Source organism: Phasianus colchicus, chromosome 2 (assembly GCF_987193195.1).
Source record: "Phasianus colchicus chromosome 2, bPhaCol1.hap1.1, whole genome shotgun sequence".
Classification (NCBI taxonomy): domain Eukaryota; kingdom Metazoa; phylum Chordata; class Aves; order Galliformes; family Phasianidae; genus Phasianus; species Phasianus colchicus.
The window spans coordinates 63,447,499-63,466,196 of record NC_143437.1 but is presented as its reverse complement, the minus strand read 5'-3'; the positions used below and the strand labels follow the sequence as shown (position 1 = coordinate 63,466,196).

Below are 18,698 nucleotides of genomic sequence, written 5' to 3'. Positions count from 1 at the left end.
TATGGTAATAAAATCATTTTTTAATTAGGCCTAAAACTCTCTCTTTTAACAAAAAATAGACAATTTGGCTAGAACTAAGCACAAAAGTCTCTTTTTTCATAGAATACTATGGGATTATCTCCTTATATTTTCCATTTTACAATAAAGCATATATAGGGTGACAGTTATCCATGTGTTTAATTCACATTTTTGTATGTGAGCAAGTTTCAGTAGAAGCAAAGAACCCTTGAAAAGGTCAGGGATGGAAGAACATAATATTCTTCTCTCAGCTGGAGTAGAAATACCAAATCCTTCCAATTGTTTTGCATGCCCAGTAGCTGTAAAGCATTACACTATTCACATGCTGGTTTTTTCCTGTATATACAGCAAGAATTATCAGCAATATATCTTGGCATTTCCACTGTAAAATTTCTACACACTGAACTTCCTTGAGAAGTAGATAAAGTGTTGCTGGCTTATGCTGCTGTAAAGATGTTTGCCTAAATCTTTTACACTTCCTTATATGCAAGGTATTTACCAGCACTTGCCTTTTACAGCTCTGCTTTTCTCTGTTTATCATGATTCCAGTTCTGATAGGGCACCTTTACACTCCTGATTGCCTTTTGAGTAAGAACTTTTCTTCTTCCATCTCATCATTTGCCTCAGGACCATTTTTCACATCTTCAAACATAACCTGTTCCCACCCTGGCTCTGGTTCATCTTTAATACACCTTTTTTTAATGTGATTTTATCACATTTTTAAATGTAATTTATTATTTATTATTTATTATTATTTATTATTTATTATTTATTATTTATTATTATTATTTTATGTAATTATTATTTATTATTTTATCAGAGCTCTAGATTTTCAGCAGAGCATCTCTGATACCCTGCAAAAGACAGAGTAATGAGGGGATTGAAGCAGTATCCCATTCCATCCATTGAGATGCCTCATCTTTTTCAGTGCTCAGGAGCTATTTGGACATAACAAACCCTCTAAACCATAATACAACTTTTGGCTAGTGCTGAAGTAGTCAGGCAGTTAGGCTTTGTGATCTTTGCAGGTCCCTTCCAACTCCCCTTCTCTTGAATTGCTGAACATTTAAGAATGTGTACAAGTCTGCATGTTTTTGACTGATACCTGCTGCACACTGTGATCCCACTTACAATGTGATTTGTTGTATGTTTTCAAGTTACCCACAGTTCAAGTTAAAGTTGCAGATCATTGCCTTTATCACACTGTAAGCTTGAAGTGAAAGCTGAAGAAGAAAAAAGGGTGAAGTGTAAATATGGTCTGCTATTGTATCCCTATGAGGAAAATAATTGCCTGGAAACTGCACACAAAGAAAACTGCTAAGTGCGGAAGAGAAGTCACCTCATTGTCCTGTCTCTGAGGACAGCACAGAAAGAGATCAGAAAAGTGACAAAATCCATGCTTGATTATCGTGTGATTACCTTGCACTGCTATCATGCAATTATTGTTATGGCTCACACACATTTAATTTTTCTTTAGTTAAAATTGATTCATATTTTAATGAATTTTTTACCTCTTCAGTACCAAATTCATGGATAGGTAATACTAGAGGTTGATACAGCCATAGATAAGAGTTTGTATGCACTCTTCCTTCCCCAGGAAGAGGCTAAGATGTAAAAGACAATGAGCATCACTGTGATTAACACATTATACCTGTTTTAAATTTCTTCAGACCACATGGCACCAGTCTGAGTGTGCAAGAAACTGAAACACATTTCAGTCTTGAGTAAGTAATCATAGAATCACAGAATCACAGAATGGCCAGGGTTGGAAGGGACCTCAATGATCATGAATCTCCAACCCCTCTGCTACATGCAGGGCCACCAACCTCCCCAATTAATACTAGACCAGGCTGCCCAGGGCCCCAGTCTGGCCTTGAACACCTCCAGGAACAGGGCATCCACAACCTCTCTGAGCAACCTGTTCCAGCACCTCACCACTCTCTCTGTAAAGAACTTGAGACTAAATAAGTAAGACTATTGATTACTGAGACTAAAGAAAGACTATTGATCTGGTTTACATGGAATCAAATTTTGTTTAAAGTTCTTGGGAAAAGAAAAACAAGAACAAATACAGAGAAAGAAAAGAAAAAAAGAAAAAGTAAAAAAAACCACAAACCCAAAACAACAATGAAAAAGATAATTATACCAAACTGAGAACAATGACTTTTGCAGAAAAAAGCATTTCTTCTGTACTAAAGAATTGTGCTGGTTTATACCACCATAAAGGTAGTATAGATGGAGAAGGATATAAAATCCTTGCTCACCCCACCTGCCACCCCACAGCCCCATCCTCCCATCCTTCCTGTTGGCACAAAATGTCAGGCATGAAGTACTCATTATGTAGGCAGTATTGCAAGTAGATTTCTCCCATAGTAATGCCTCACTATTCTAATATCCACACTTTGGTCTCCATAAATTTTCAGCGAGCATCAATTAATGTTAATGGTTCCCATTTTCTGCATGGAGGAATTCAATGACATAGCTTTGCTTCATATGCACTTTCATGCCAGACACCATTTTGTCAGACTGCCTCTCTCCTGCCATCTGTCACAAGCATTAAAATGTAACGGAATATTGGTGGGAAGGTTCAATCTCTACTGGTGTATCACCAGCATCCACCTCCGATGTCGTGGGCCAACATCATAAAATAAGAGGTATTCCATTCAGAGCAGCCTTCATATAATTATATGAGATGCAAAGACAAATCTACTGTGATTTATAGCACACAGACTGTAAGAGATTATTCTTTTACATCACTGTCTCAAAGTTTGCTGGGGACACAGATAGACAAGTCCAAGCAAGACCTGGACAAGCATTGTGAAATCCTTTGTCTGAAGGACACAGATGGACAAGGCCAGGGGCAATGAGAGAGAAATAAGCTGCAGATTAATGGCTAGGAAGCAGTCTTGTGTGTGGGCTTATCTTGAGGAAGATGGCTATCTCAGGAGGTGCTGCACATGACTCTTACCCAAGTGCCCAGGAATGCCACACTAGCAGAAAAAGAAGGATAAAAAGGGGACCTATAACAATGCGGTTAGGTTTTCTGGCAACAGATTCCTCATGAAGAAGAGGTTTCTGACATGAGAAGCCTCACAACCTGCCTCTCCCTCCTGGACTTGCTCTGCGCTTTATCTGCATGCAGAAGAACAAAGGTGTCTGCCATCAGATTCCTCACTATGGAATTCCTGCTGACGGACTCTCCTGGGCCTGCTACCTCAGTCCTGCTGCTTCCTCCCAGACTTACCCTGCGGCTTCTTCCTGTTACCTGCTTGCAGCCCAACACTGGCCACGCTGCTGCTGCTCTTCCCCTGCGCTTTTGCCTCAAACCTTTGAAACAGTGTGCAACGGGACCGCTGATGGATCCTGACTGGTGGTGACTATCCCCGCTTTATGCAATTCTTGCTTATTTCCTATCTTTTCTATCGCCCTCCTTCCCTTCTCCGTCACCCTAATTCATAATAGTCGCCGTCCTTCCCTTCCCTGTCTCCTGATTAGGATTTATAATAAACTGGTCGGACCAACATTTGAACCATTGTTTCTTAATTTCACGCCCTGTATGCAGATATTAAAAAGAACCTCCTCTCCCTCCTATGAATTGAAGTGAGACAACCATCTAGCCAAAAAACCTAAACAGCACAACTATTTCCTTACCTAGGACACATGCAAGAAAGCAGTTCCTTGACCTAAAAATTTTATTTGTCCATTATGTTTGACTTAAGTTTCTTTAGGCAGACAATAGAGGGTGAAGGGAAAGGAAAGAAATACAGCTTCAAAAGCTCCTAAATTCGTATATCACACAGAGGAAGGAAAGTTTGCGCTGGGAATGTACATTAAGGGCTAGAGCTGAAAATATGTTATCTCTACACCAGATGCAACAGTGACATTCTTTCCTACCTCTCTGCTCTTTCCTTTCCTGCAGCTAAATTGTAAAGGAGGCACAAAATAAACAGACAAGCTGATGGCCCATGTCAAGTAAATTATACTCATGCAGTAGATTCTTATCCCACATTTCCATTCAGTACATTCTTCATAATATGTTAAGCTTAAACCATTCTGAGCTTGCATAGACTTATGAAAGAAAACAAAGTCCTCAAAGGCTATTTTATGACCATTGTTTACTTAGGGCCAAGAGTATGCCATAAACACATCTTAACAGCTACCTTTGGTTTCAGATTTTCTAAGACAAAGTGCAAGTTTAAAGGTAAAACAGCGATAAACTCATGGAAATAATCTACTATATTATTAGTGGTATAGTATTTTGGTAAATTCTGACAGGACTTCAGGTAAGCTGTGTTCTCACCTGTTGTCTGGTGAGTACTTCATGGCTAGCTTTCCTGCTGGGGCAACAGTTACAATGCACCCGGTTTTCTCCCCTATTTTTCTTCATGCAGACATACACCTATACATAGGTTTTATGGAATGGAACACTAATACATGACTTATCTTCTGTTTCAAGAAGGATCTACTTGTTTCATTTGGATCTACTTTTTGATTTAAAAGTGCCTGACCAATATTGTGGATTCCCACAGAAGGTTTGATGAGATAATCAGAGCTCAGTGCAGCCCTTCAGGTCGCCAAAGCAGAGTGAGGAGGGCATCTGGAGGACACTGCTATTGTGTTATGATCCTTTCTGAGCTGGCCCTGGTAGAAGGTTAATAAAATAAGCTAGTTGTAATGGTGCTGCAACAAGAGTGGTTTTGTAGCACCAAGGTGTTCCTAAGAGAACAAAGGCAAAATAGGAGCCTTTACTGGTGAGGTGCAGTGTATGTAAGTAGAGCAGAACAAATTTTTTGGTGCTGCTCTCTATGGCAGGAAAAACATGACCTGAAGCACAGTCCTCTCACTCCCAGGAGTTGCAGCATCCTGCTCTACCTACATGCTAATTCCTTTTACCTTCTACAGACACACAGGAGGCCTTATCAGATCAGTTATATTTGTCAAGACAATGAAATCATCCTGATGTCAGGTCTGTTTGTCCTGGTATCAAATCAAAGTACTCCTATCAGCAACAGTCCCATTTCAACAAGCTAGTAATATACTTAGAGGTTCTACTTAGATGCAAAAATTTCCCCGCTGCTGCAAGTACCAATAAAACAGAAATTTAAATGGTTATCCTGACCACAGGTAGGCAACAAAGCAGTCTGTGCATTCAGCTATGCTAGCATACAGGATTGCACTGTCCAAAGTGGGCCAATGGGAAGAGATTTGTCAGTGTTCTGGCTGTTTCTGCTTTGAGCTTCAGTGTGAACCTTACTGGGACTTGTTCTTCCAGTAGCTCAGAGTTCAAGAGAGATGCCGTGACTCTGCTGAGAGGGTCCCTCCTGCACCAGTGGCATTGGGAAAAGCAGCTCCCTGGCAGCCACATGTTGGAGGCACCTAGCCATCACTTCTTGCCATCTTGCTTCTTGACGTATGGCTTCAAAGCCATGCATCTTCAAACAATGAATGACAAACTTCTCTGCAGCAGCTGAGTAAAGCAGATGCACTTTTTATTTCCCTGTTGGGTATTTTTCTAACATTTTAGGTACTGCAGTAGCAGACTTAAAACATAGAGATGAACATTCAGATGGAGACAAAAGATATAAGGATTGGAATGGTGTTGGTTACCATCTGTAATCAGAACAAAAAAGTGAAGAAATAAGACGATGCATGCTCGTGCATAGACGTGTATAGCACTTTTCCATAACGTTTTTCCTGTACATATACTAACTTTTACCTTCATCTAACAATGAGTTTGCCTGGACAAGTAGAGGGCAATAAAAGACACAGAAAAACCAACTGGTGTGAGCTAATGGAATGCAAGTTTCAAGAGTCAGGAAAGATAGCTGCAAGGAAGATGACTATAGAGACTTTCAGCATTTACAGAAGCATAAACATCACTTATATGGCACTGCTTTTATTGGAACATGATGGGGAGAGGTGAAGGAAGAGAAAAGTTCAGGAAAAAGAAGAGTGTTCTATAAATAATCATGACAGAGAAGATATTGAGAAATAATTTACATTAAAGAAAGTTATCATCTTTTTTTTATGCATACTTTTGGATATATATATTTTACTGAGGTATATAAAGAGGTTAGTTTCATACAATCTATATAATATACATATATGTATGTATACACAGAATTTTATTGGCAGTAATGGCTATGCAGCATGAGAAATAGGAAGATTGATGAAGGACTAGTTAAACACCAATATTCTGTCCTACTTTAAGCAACGCTTCATGATATCTCCTTTCCTAAGAACTTTGGAGAAAACCACTATTTTGCACAATAGTAACTGCTTTGCTTTACTTACGGTGGTTAAACTTCATATTTTCTCTCTTCAGAATATTCTGCAGATTTCATTACTTTAAATTAATTATATTTTTGAAAAAAAAAAAAGGAAAAAAAAGGAATGGGAGACTCAGTGATCTTAAATTTTCTATAGATACAGTCAGTCTGCAAGGAAGCTCTACTTATATTAATTTTTCTATTTAGGGAAGATACATTATCTCAGAATTAGGAGTTATTTGGGAATGGGTTCATCCATGAATTTGAATTTACCACTGAAAATGTTAGAATAGGTGGAAATGAAAGATGACTTTTTGCTGAAGTACAAAGAAGCACTGGTGTATGACACTAGGCAACATTTAGGAGACAAATGTTTCCCAGCTGGAAAGTAGGCCCTCTCAGCCTTTGCTGCTATTTGACAACAAAAGGTATGAAAAGTACGGTTTTCCAGATACCAGTGGTTATCACAGCAACACCTTTTCCAAAACAGTTTGCTGTTTATGATATGACAAGCATTGTAAAAAACAAACTCATTTGCAATACTTGCACTGTGACATGTGTTTTTTCTCAAAACTTCAAGGGGCAAATTGTCAAATACGACCTGAAGAACTGTAACACAGAGTGTAGTGAAGTGTTTCAGTCAGTAGGCAACATCAGAACATGCAACATTAGGGCTAGTTCATTTGGCTGTCTATAACTGGAGTGTTATTAAAGTCAGTGAACGCAAATGCAATCCTGAAGAATGGAACTCGTGGTTTACTATGAAAATTAACTAACATCATTCATAAAATTACAAACAGGAAACTGATAGAATTGAATAGCTCCTTCAGATAAGTCACATTTTCTGAATGAGTATTCTGTTATTTATATAATATATTACATATAATAGATATTTATACATTTATTATTTCTACAACATAGCTGAAAATTGTCATATTATGTTCTTCAAGGACTTCAGGGATATCCATCCATGATGAATGTCAATGAGTGACAAAACTCAAAGCCAGGCTACATTTCACTGTCTGTATCCCAGGTGAATTTGATAGGCAGGGTCTGTATTTTTTCTTTAAGAACTTCATCAAACCTCTCACTCTGTGCCACTGTCATCGTGTTTTTCCAGTCTCCAACTGTGCCTGAGGAAAGAGGCAGCAAAGGGAGGTGAGAAGCCCAGCAGGCACCTATCTGAAGCTGGCCTTCAACCAGGGAGATCTACTCTCAGGAAGCCGTTCCAGGCTTCCTTGGCATCTCTGTGTTGCTGGACTCTCAAGCAGGGCTTTGTGTGCTCTTTGGAGGACACTTTTCCAAATCTGGGTGCACCTCCCCTTTAATCCCTAGGGATTTCCTCCTGCTTTTGCGTCAGGACACTTAAGCATTGCCAAGGAGGCCTAGGGATGCCACGTATTGACCTTCAGGGCAGTTGGCTGTTGCCTTGAACAATGTAGCTGGTTGTTGCCTCGAAAAGGAAGAGTAAGCGTAGGTGGGGAGATTGGCAAGACAGCACTATTTTCAGCCTTACAATAGCCTGATTGACCGGCTGTGTTCAAATCAAATTTCTGCCGTGCCCAGATAGTAAGTCCCTTGGTGGCTCTGAAACATTGTCTTTTTCTGTTCGAGTGAGGCTTTCCTCCCCAGTGGAAGCGGCCTATCTGCTTAGCCAATTGCTCATAACCTAACTGAGTTAATTCCATCTAATCTGAGCTCCCCTTTTGAGATTGGGGCAATCCAGGTATATAAACCCTATGTTCATTTTACACCAAGAGGAAGAATTAAGTGGGTGTCGCAGTGGACTGCTTCTGTTTTACCTTTGCGTAGAAATCTGCCCTTCCCTTTGATCGCCATGTCATCCGGCATGTTCTCATAGTTTGCCCTGGGGTCTTTTCGCATGTTCTCAAATGTAGCCTGTCTCACAACGCTTTCTATTTCCTCTTCGCTCAGCTTCTTGCCTATGAAGTTGCAGATTTTCAGCACAGTGCTTCTGAGATCCTGCAAAAATTTAAACTTGATGCATCTTGATGATGTGAAAACTAAATGCATAAAGCAGTGGAATACGGGATTGCTAAGGACATCATCAGTTTGAGTCCAAAGTAGTCCATCATTTTTTACAATATCATAGTCTGGCTTGCACCTTTTGCCCTCTTGAGAGCAAGGATGCTGTAACTTGCTGCCAGAAACTGACAGCTCTGCTCACCTCTCTGCATCTTGCACCAGGTGCCCTGACAAAGCCTCCGCTGTCACCATGAAGGAAGATGCTCACCCAGTGGAGTTTTTGTCAGTCCCGTTGTCCTAGCTAAAGGCTAACCTCTCTCATGAGTCAGCCCGGTTCCTAAAGCTTGAGGGACAGTCACGGTGGCAGGCAATGTGGGCTGCACACTGGGGCTATGACTTCTCCAACAGAAGTGCTGCCACCATGGAGAAAGGAGAAATTGCCCAAAAGCATGGGCAGCCTCTAAGCAGTAACCTTCTAGTCTGAAATTTGGGATGTCCTCAAGTACCTCAGTGCCTGCATTTTAGGTAGTTCTTTCCTTTATTCCAGAGAGGCATTTTGGGGTGCAAGGGAAGATGACACCCATTATACAAAAAAGTGATTTATCTAATAATTCTTCCTAAGGCCTTGCACCAATGGGAAAATAATGACTTGATTCTCCTAAGAGCCTCAATTTGTTTTTTCTCCACAAGGACTAAGTGTACTCCAGGAGAACAGAGAACTCTGAAGATGTATCTGAAAATGTATTCTGTATACGAAGAAAATGTCTGGAATACAGTGATGCAATGAACCTCACCTTTTTCATCTCCTCGTAGGTCAGGAAGAGTATATTGAATTCCTTCGCATGACTGTACCAGCCTGAAATGTGATCAAACCAGGCACTGCCAGGCACTTATGAAGGGAAAACATGGAAGAAAAAAATAGAGTGAGAGAGAGCACTACTATTTACAGCCATCAGCATACTAAAACAGTAGAATTATCTGTCATGCTCTGGCACATCTAGTACTTTCAAGGACAGGAGTGTATTCTTCTTTCTCTTCTGTTTCTGCATTTCCCTGAGGCTCGGAGGGGGACTGTGCCCACTGGGGCCCAATTAGTTGGCTTTTACAGACCATGGACGGACACATATGGTCACAGCACCTGTGTGACACTTTTTTATGCTTTGTTGCATTTGATCCCTGACTTCTCATAATCTGCACTAATACTGGCAGAAGAAAAAGCCTCTTTCTCTAGTTTTTGTTTTGCTTTCTTTTCTGCCTATCCCTATGGTTTCAGCTCCATAACCAAGAGCAGAAAATGTTTCTGAATCCTCAGTCACGGTTCTTATACTCTAAACCAACACCCACTTCTGATAGAATAAGCAGCTTGCATCTATCTGCAGAGAGGCAAGCCTTGACTGTGTTCCCTGTTACGGACCAGCTTTAATTAGCAAGCAGGGCCAGGCTCAGACAGCCACTCCAGCTTTGGTTGCAGGCTAGGATAGCTGAGGATTCTGGGTGACTGATGTTTATTACTACAATTAATCCTGGTTCTGTCTGAGGCCATGGAGTGGGCTTTAGGCTCCTTAGTAAGAAAAATATCCTACCTTTTCCAGCTAAAAATCTCTCCATGAAAATGTTAAAATCTGATATTTTCTCTAGTGTGCGGATGAATTTGGAGAAGTGATAATAAGAAACCAACACATCCTTAGGGTTCCTGGCGACATAAATAACCTGCAATGCAACAAGACAACAGCTCTCAGAGCAACCAAAGGGCTCCATTTACTCTGACCATAATGTGTGCGACATGAAGTAAATTCTGGGTACCAAGTCACTGCTATTTTGTTCATAGGCAGCAGTATTCCCTTTGTGGTTGTTCGGAGCCCACTGATATCTCTTCTTGGGGTCAGTGTGACAGTCTACACTGATACCACTCAACAGTGCAAGGTAGACAGCATGCAACATCAGCCCTACAAAATCTTGTTAGCGTCCCTGTTGATTCAGCATCACATTTCTGCAGTGCCCATGAGGAAATCTACAGCCATCTCAGGTAAGCCACAGTTCTGGCACGGTGCTGGTGTTGTCAGTACTCTGTGAGCTCGGCTGCTGGCTTTTGCAGAGGCTGTGTTGTTTTCTGCCTCCTCTACACTACACCTGCATCCATGAAGAAATGACAACACTTCACAGCAGGGTGTCCTGTTCACAAACTGCCAATACTGATGAATAAGAAAATACCCCCTCTTTATCTACTACAGTTTTGTGTGGGAGGCCTTTTCCTAGACACATTATTTCACTGGAACTTGATGTTTTCACAAGGGTGACATCAGTCCAAGATTTTGTCCCTGGCTCATCCCACTGAGTTGCATTTCTGCACCAACTCCCATTTCTTGCAGCAAGGGCTGCAAACAATCAAGAGGAGATTGAATAAGCAATTTCTAGATCTCCTCACTTTTGTTGAAGGGTGATATTTGTACAAGACATGCAAAACTAAAGGAAGGAAATGACAGGATATGAACCAAATCTCTGAGGCAAATTGTCAGCATTGGATGTTACTGAATGTTAGAAATAATTTCACTTACGCGTCCCTTTTTGTTTCTCAGGTCTTTTGGAGTTAAGTAGTAAGGCAGGTGAGTGGCAAAAACTCGAGGCAAAGGAAGACTTGCATAATCCATATTTTTTATATTAAATTCCACCCAGGGGATTCTGTCCAGGGTCTCCATATTTTCTGTTCCATTTCGGTGGCCTTCATGGAGTATTAAGCTCAAAATATTCTGAGTCCACACAGTTCCTAAGGAGAAAATTGTTTTAATTTGAACTTTGATTTTATCACAATTATTGTTAAAATTGATGTCAGGGAAGATCTGAGTTCTGGACTTCTTTTCCTTTTATGCTGTTTGCGTAAAGGAAAGAAGGTCACCTGAGACAATTCAGATTAATGTAGAAAGGCAGCAAACTATTACTGCTGGCTCACCTGTACAAGCACAGAAAATGGAAGGTATCCGAAAGCAAAGCCTAGTTCTTAAGACCTCACCTGGGAAGGAAGCCATTGGTTCTGAAGATCAGACTGTATGTGTGTTATGGATTTAATTCGACAGAACAAGATAAAGAAATCATTTTCAGAACTAGAGGAGCAGTAACTTAGCAAGTGCCCTTCCCCAGTAATTCCCCTCAGCTCAGCTGGGCTTGCTCAGCTTGGCATCATCAACCTGGACAATTTTGCACAGAGATGGAGCGCACCCCAGATGAATTGTAGGGAAGAAAGAGGGTGGTGGAGTAGGACAGAGGGAAGAATGTAAATGGGAAAAGATGACATTCTGTGCAATTCATAAATCAAAGTCATCTTCCACCTCCTTCCTTTCTCTGGGCAGCCCATCCCTTTGCAACACAAATCTCCCACCTCCAAAGAAGTTTTCATCTCAGTTGGTTAGCATTTAGACCTCTTCAATCTTTCCTTCTCATGGTGCCTCTCTGCCTGACTTGGATAGTTTCCTCCAGCACTGCCTGACAGTGAACTAGCATCACCTGGGCTCCGTTTTCCTTCCATCTGCTACCTTTGTCCTGTTAAGGGGAAAATGCCTGATTGCACAACACTGCTTATGTTATCAGAAGCCCATGCCTCTTACACTGCTGAAGTATTGTGACAGAAGTTCCCAGAAACACAAACAAGCGTGGACAGCAAAAGACTTGAAAGTCCAAGCACAGATTGGTACCAGAGATATCAAGGATGTAATTAGAAATCATTGTTTAATGCATGGTCAAGTCATTAAATAATAATTGTTAAGGACTTGCTGTTTTGAGAATCAGTTTTCGATTACATGGTGAATCTGCACACACAGGTGTAGGTATATCAGAATTTTATATTTCATGTGAAGATAGCTTCTCCGATGCCTTTGCTTCACAAGTGGGAATGGAGAATTCATTACACTAATTCCTTCTATTCTTATATAGATAAATATTAATTTATAAATTGTTGAAATTGAGTGCATGTCATTGAATCATATTTGCTCAGTTCTCCTTCTAGGTTCTAATTTGAATGCAGCAAGCATCAAATCACTTTCCATCTGTGCCCACCAATAAACCAAGATGTCCCACAACCACCTTCAACCCCATAGACCCCAGGAAAACGGAAACTAAATATGTGTTTTATGAGGCCCAGAACATCAGCTTGGTTTGGATGGATCTTCTTCTGTGCACAACTGTCAGACTGAATACAAGAGCCACATAGATCAGCTCAGCGGGACATAAGCAGGAACCCTGTGTGTGGTTGTTCAGGGTGTGGCTATGCAGGATTTGTACTTAAGTAGGATTTGCTGCACTGCATATACTCAGAGATGTTCAGATCTAAAAGCAAAGCTAACAATCTTTGGCATACAATTAGATGAGTGAGTAAAAGCAGATTTATTTCCCCATTGGAATCGATTCAATTCTTACCTGATTTTGGATAAGTAGCTATAAATATGTCACTGTCCTTGATTTCAAAATTCTCCAGGGAAGCTACATACTCAGGTGTAGTAATTTTTGGAAAGTAAAACCCCTTGTAATTAAATACAAACTCTTGTGATGGTTCCATCATTAATCTGTTGTCGCTCGTGGGTGAATAAGCTGCAGTAAGAAAATATAAAAGTATAGTTTTTTGGTTTGCTCTTACCTCCTAGGAAAACAAAAAGCAAACTCAAAGAAATGCCTTCCCGTAAGAAAAACAAAACCAAAAAACCCTCCAAAAACGAAGGAGCAATTCAAACAAGCAATCCCAGTACAGGCCAACATTAGTAAAATGCATTTTGCTACAAAAATGCACTTAAATTTACCTTTCAAATTTTCATGAAAATCAGGTTATAAAATGAAAAATGAAAGATTCATAACATGATCCTTTATTTATATACAGTTCTATGTTACATGCTTTTAAATCTGACGTGGGCAATGGCAACCCATATAAAAAAAAGAATTTATTAAAGTTCCTCTAGGATTTGAATGACTAATGTTTCTTTTGGGCCACCACCAGCTCTTAAACAGATCTTTCTTAGCCAAGCTTTCATTGTGATCTTTGTGACTGAAGTTGCGTACAGCATCCTTTATTTTTAAATTTTACCTCCTTCTAGTTCTTGTCCATCTCTTTCTTATAGTTTCTCCCATAGTAAGATTTTCTGAAAACAGTGATGGAGAGGTTCAAATGTGATATTTTTTAAAAAGTTAGTGATGTCATTAAATATTCTTGAACCTTATTATCAATATTGCTACGTACTTGTCAGAAAAAATATATTCATCGTTAATGTTACATATGATAGCAAAGAACAAAATCTAAGTTTTCCAACTTTGATATTACAGGTGTTGTTCTACTTGGGTTAAAGTACATTTTGAAATGGACATCTTTCTATCTGGAGCTTTACCCTGTTTTCTTTTCCCTGCCTTCTTCCCTACAAAGTATAGGTGGCTATTGGACTTCAGTATTTGCTGTTTCTTCATCATCCCTCTATCACTGCCACTCAGATTTGCCAAATCAGCTGCTTATAACACTCATACCAGCCAACTGACCCAAGTTCACCACGGCAGACAGTTCTTGGAAAGGAGGTGCCTGATACCCACCATTATCACTCTCCTGTTTAAGATTTCCTGCCCTTTTGCCTTCAAACAAATAGAGCTGCACTGGCCTCATGCTCGCCCAGCAGTGCCCTTTTTGATGAGGGGTGTGGTAGAAACAAGGACGGGCCATGACCTTGTGCCCTTGGATGCACCCATGGGCTGCCAGGGACCTGCCTACATGAGGCACATGCACGTGGACACTGCCTATGGGACCTGTGCTCCCTTCAACCCGTGGGTTGCTGTCCCACCATGAGGCAGTGTCAAAACAGGGCAGCACTGGGCCTGCATGTAGCTCAGGTGGGCAGCCTCCTCTCATGGCATGGACACAGGATGCACGGGCATCCCTCAGGCTGGCTCTGTGGACAGGCTGGGCCTGCTGCTCCCCATACCTTGCCACTCAGAGATATCAGTATAACAACCAGACAAAACAGTTCAGGCTTAAACAACTGGAGAGTCACTAATCACATCAGAACTGCTGGTAGCAGTAATCCCAATCATAAAACCAAAAACAGATTTCAGTTCAAGTTATGATAAGAAAACTGGTGGCACAAAGGACAGAAAAATATGGTGAATGAGTGAATATTTTTAGGGTTATGGAGGAATAATGGAGAATTTGTAAGAAACAGAATGAAGACACATTAAGTACATAACACACAGAAATCATTTCTTATCTGATTCTGTCAAAAGCCTGACCTTTCAGACTATACTGGTTCATTCTTATAGACATGGGAATGAACAAATACACCAGGAAAGAAAAGTCTTGATGCAACAATGGCTAGGATATATATTCACAGTCTAGTGCATCCGATGGGAGAAGAAATAAACATTCCAATAGGCTCCAATCAGCCAGAAATGCATTGCTGAGCAGTACAGAAAAATGGGTGTAAAACTCAGCTTCTGACACCAGCTGTCAGAGCCCAGCTGTATGGCCGTCCTCCCCTCGGCACACACTCTGCTTCTCTGGCAGCACCTCTCAAAATGTTTGACAGAAGAGCTCCATGCACAGTTCTACTCATCTTACCAGAAGGGCAATCAGCATAGCATTGTTGAACTCACCAGCCCGCAGCTCCAATAATGTCAGGCATGCTTACCTTCTGTCTTCTCTCTCAGAGCACAGAGATGTATGTTATGACTATGAACATGAATAGTTTGAGAGAGGCGTGAGCAGTCACGTTTCTTTTTAACTGTCCTGTTTGGCTGTCATTCAGTATTTGCTTATCTGTAATGCAGCTGGAGATTAGAGAACTAAGATAGCCCTTTAGAAGGTTAAAGCAGGTTAAAGATTTAGGAAATTGTTTTAATGCAGATTTAATTTTTGTTCCTCCAATTTATCAACAGCATTGTTGAGGAAGTGTGAGAGTGAAGAGGAGCAGAAGTGACTACAAGAGTCTTTTTCATTTCTTTTTCTTTCTTTTTTTGGGGCGTATGCGTGCGTTTCTTACTCTGCTCCCACAAAATTTTTGCCCACACTTGTTATACCTGCACACTGTATGTGACAGCAGTCTGAGTGCACCACCCTGTTGTAGTGGAGTGAAACCAGTCAGACCTGGCCTCAGCCAAGAGCTTCTAGGAGTGAGTTCTTTGGTTCCCTGTAATCAGATGTGCGCATGTGATGTTTTTCTACAAGCACCTATAAGTGAAATACAATCTTGCCTGAGACCTTTCTCACTGAAACTTGCACACCAACCACATTACGCAAAAAAGAAAATTTTGTCCCCCAGCCCTATGCCTTGTTTTGTGTAGAGTTACTTTTTAACCTGGATCAATTCCCCAGGTAGTCCCCAAACTTGCACAACAGATCCATCAGGTAGGGGACAAGCCAGAACAAGGAGTAGGGCTAAATCCTTTTTTGCAACAGAGGACAGTTTTAAGCCCAGAAATTAAGCCTGCACTGCTTTGCTTTCTGCTCTAGTCAGGCATGCCCAGTGTTTTATGACTGCAATTTCTAGTCAAGGAGTTTAGTATGAATGGAAGGCGACAGCTATGATCCTAAAACAAGGCACGGAGATCATCCATAGAGCTTTGAAGAGGCCCAAAGAGCTACACCTGCTGCCTGTCACCAGATCTGTGTTCTAGCCAGGGCACCAAAAACTTTGCCTTAGGGCAAGACATAGTGCTTTCCAGGAAAAACATGTTGACTGTAAAGCAATTTGGCCTTCAGACAGAAGGTGAATTGACAGAATATACAAATCTCAACAATATCGTAAAATGACAGCATCAAGAAGTTATGACCTGCCCCTGATTGTCCTTAGTGTTGAATTACAGTCTATCAGCAGCTAATTGAACATAGTTTCCATGTATTCAACTCTATTACCTGTTTGGGGACAAATAGTCCTGTACAGTATTAATAATTAACCTCAAGATCCAAATTCCTAACATATACTTAAACCACACGTGAAGTTGCACAAAGTTCAGTTTGTAGAGGAAAGAATATTTGTGGCTTATTGTATGGCTTAAAGCCTATGTCTCCAATGCTGTTCATTTCCACCCCTCATGTTCTTCCCTTGTTGTTTCCTCTGGTACTTTCACACAACCTATTCCCATTCATACAAGCTGTGGCTTTCCTTTCAGAAATGCCTACAGCATGGGAAACTGAGAGTCCTAAAATAAGCCTGCACATTCCCTGGGCAGATAATTGACAAAGACAGGCTTCCCACCAATCTACCTTGTGAAATTAAAGAGAGAAGTAAATGCCTTAGGCACACGGAATCTCAATGTAAGTTTTATACATCAGTACAAAATATATTCAACATGTCATTGTAATCACACCAAACTGACTTAAACCGCTTTGACCCTCATTCTTGGTATGTACATAGGAACAAATAGTAGGTCCACTAACTGTGAAAAAGGTTTGCAATACATTCTTTTCCTTTAAACAATTCTCTGGTACACCTATACTCCATTAGTATTGCCTGCTATTGCACAAAATCCATGCCAAAGATATGTGATGCCTGAGTTACAAGGGACATTTCTCAGTAGATGTACCTTAGTATTACCTAAGGGTGGCAAGCAGTGACAGGCTAAATGTCTGCTCATTCCTCTGGGATTTGTGTCAGTGGCATTCTCTGTCTCCCTCTTTCTTCTACTCCATTGTGAGAGATGGCAAAAGAGTGGCAGAGTCAAAATGCTGTCTAACATGTATGAAGAAAAAATGTGGGTTTATATTCTGCATGCAGAAGATGGCAGATGGTGATAGTATGACAGTAGAGATTGAACCTTCTGGTCAATATTCCATTACATTTTCTTGTTGTAGAACAGATGGCAGCAGTTGTTTACAATAACTTGCTTTTTACTAATTTTCTAATTTTTCTAATTTTTCTAATTTTCTCCATTTATCATGATTCAACTTCTGATGGAATACCATTACACTCTTGTTCACCTTTTGAATAAAAACCTTTCTTCTTCTCCCATCTCATCATTTGCCTTGGGACAATTTTTCGCATCTTCAAACATAACCTATTCTCACTCTGATTTACCTTTAACACAGTTTTATTTTATTTCAGAGCTGCAGATTTTCTGCACAGCATCTTTGAGATCATGCAAAAGGCAGAGTTCGAAGCAGTGTCCCATTCCAAATCGCATGATAATCCATTGAGAACAGGTTTGTCAGAGCAGTTTGACATTTTATCTCTCAGCATCACTTCAAACCAGATTAAGTATTTTGTTATCTGTATTTTGATAAGAGGAACTCATTGTCTCTGGATTAGAATAAATTAATGCAAAACCAAAACAACAACAAGAAAACATTAATTGAATAAATTTGCTTATTCTGTGTGCTTTTAGATTATCCTTCTCAAACTGAGACACTAGGCAGTCACTGACTGTGGGATACGTGGCTGGGGGAGGGCTCAATGGGAAGAACCTGGTTGTGCTGGTGACAGTAGCTCAGCAGGAGCCGGCAGTACACTCTGGTAGACAAGGGGCAAGCCACGTTCTTAAATGCATTAAACACAGAATAGCCAGAAGGTCAAAAAGAGGTGCTTCTCCAGCTATATTTACTGCTGGCACAGCCTTACTTTGCATATTGTGTGCAGTTCTGGGCTCCAAAATATAAAAAGGATGCCAAGGACTGTGAAAATGTCCAGAAGAAGGCAACAAGGCTGATAACAGGTCTGGAAGGCATGTCCCATGAGAAGAGGCAGAGATTTTCCAGAGTACAGGAGGCCAAGAAGTAACCCCTCTGTTCTCTGTCCTCCTTGTGAAAGGGAAACAGAGGTGCCAAGCTCTGCTCTTGGATGGCAGGATGAGAACAGCAGAAAGCTGAGCCACAGAAGTTTAGAGTGGGTATTAGGAAACATTTTGTTACTGGGAGGGTGCCTGAGGAACAGGCTTGCTAGAGAGCTGGTTGATACCTCATTCTTGTCAGCATTTGGGACAACGCCTTCCATAACATAATGTAAATTTTGGTTAGTCCTGAAGTGGTCTGGCAGTTAGACTTGGTGATCTTCATAGGTCCCTTCCACCTTCTCCTCTCCTCTCCCTCTTAATCACAATTTCTGATTGTGATAACCTGATTGAATATAAATAAATAAATAAATTAAAATGAGAAAAAAAAAATAAAGAAATAGATATACATTTTGAATTGACAGAAAGTTTTAATGTTGCTTTGAAGGAGAAATAAACACATCTTCTCTCCTCTTCCTCTGAATCTCAGTTCCTGATTAATCTGAGAGATAGCTTTCTTGATAGTCACCTTAAGCTTTTCTGAGAGTTAGATAATGGCACATAAAAAATAAGCTGCTTCAGCACTCAGTGTAGAGGATATCTAGGAGAACATTCAGAAACCGAGTTGCGCTGTGTAAGTTCACAGACATTCCTCCATTGCTTTCCTCAGCAATATACTGTGCAGCTGAACATGAGTAGCCAGAA

General features: G+C 40.6%; 1 protein-coding gene across 1 annotated transcript; it reads right to left on the bottom strand.

Annotated features, from left to right (window-relative positions):
• Positions 1-7,191: 7,191 nt before the first annotated feature.
• Positions 7,192-12,834, bottom strand: LOC116240423 (amine sulfotransferase-like). The gene is made up of 6 exons (XM_090135860.1): positions 12,681-12,834; positions 10,829-11,037; positions 9,857-9,983; positions 9,068-9,162; positions 8,090-8,270; positions 7,192-7,420 (listed from the first exon to the last, which is right to left on the bottom strand). Exons 1-6 carry the CDS (start codon positions 12,820-12,822, stop codon positions 7,296-7,298), a joined length of 879 nt encoding a protein of 292 aa, XP_089991986.1. The 5' UTR covers positions 12,823-12,834; the 3' UTR covers positions 7,192-7,295.
• Between the last annotated feature and the right edge of the window lie 5,864 nt (positions 12,835-18,698).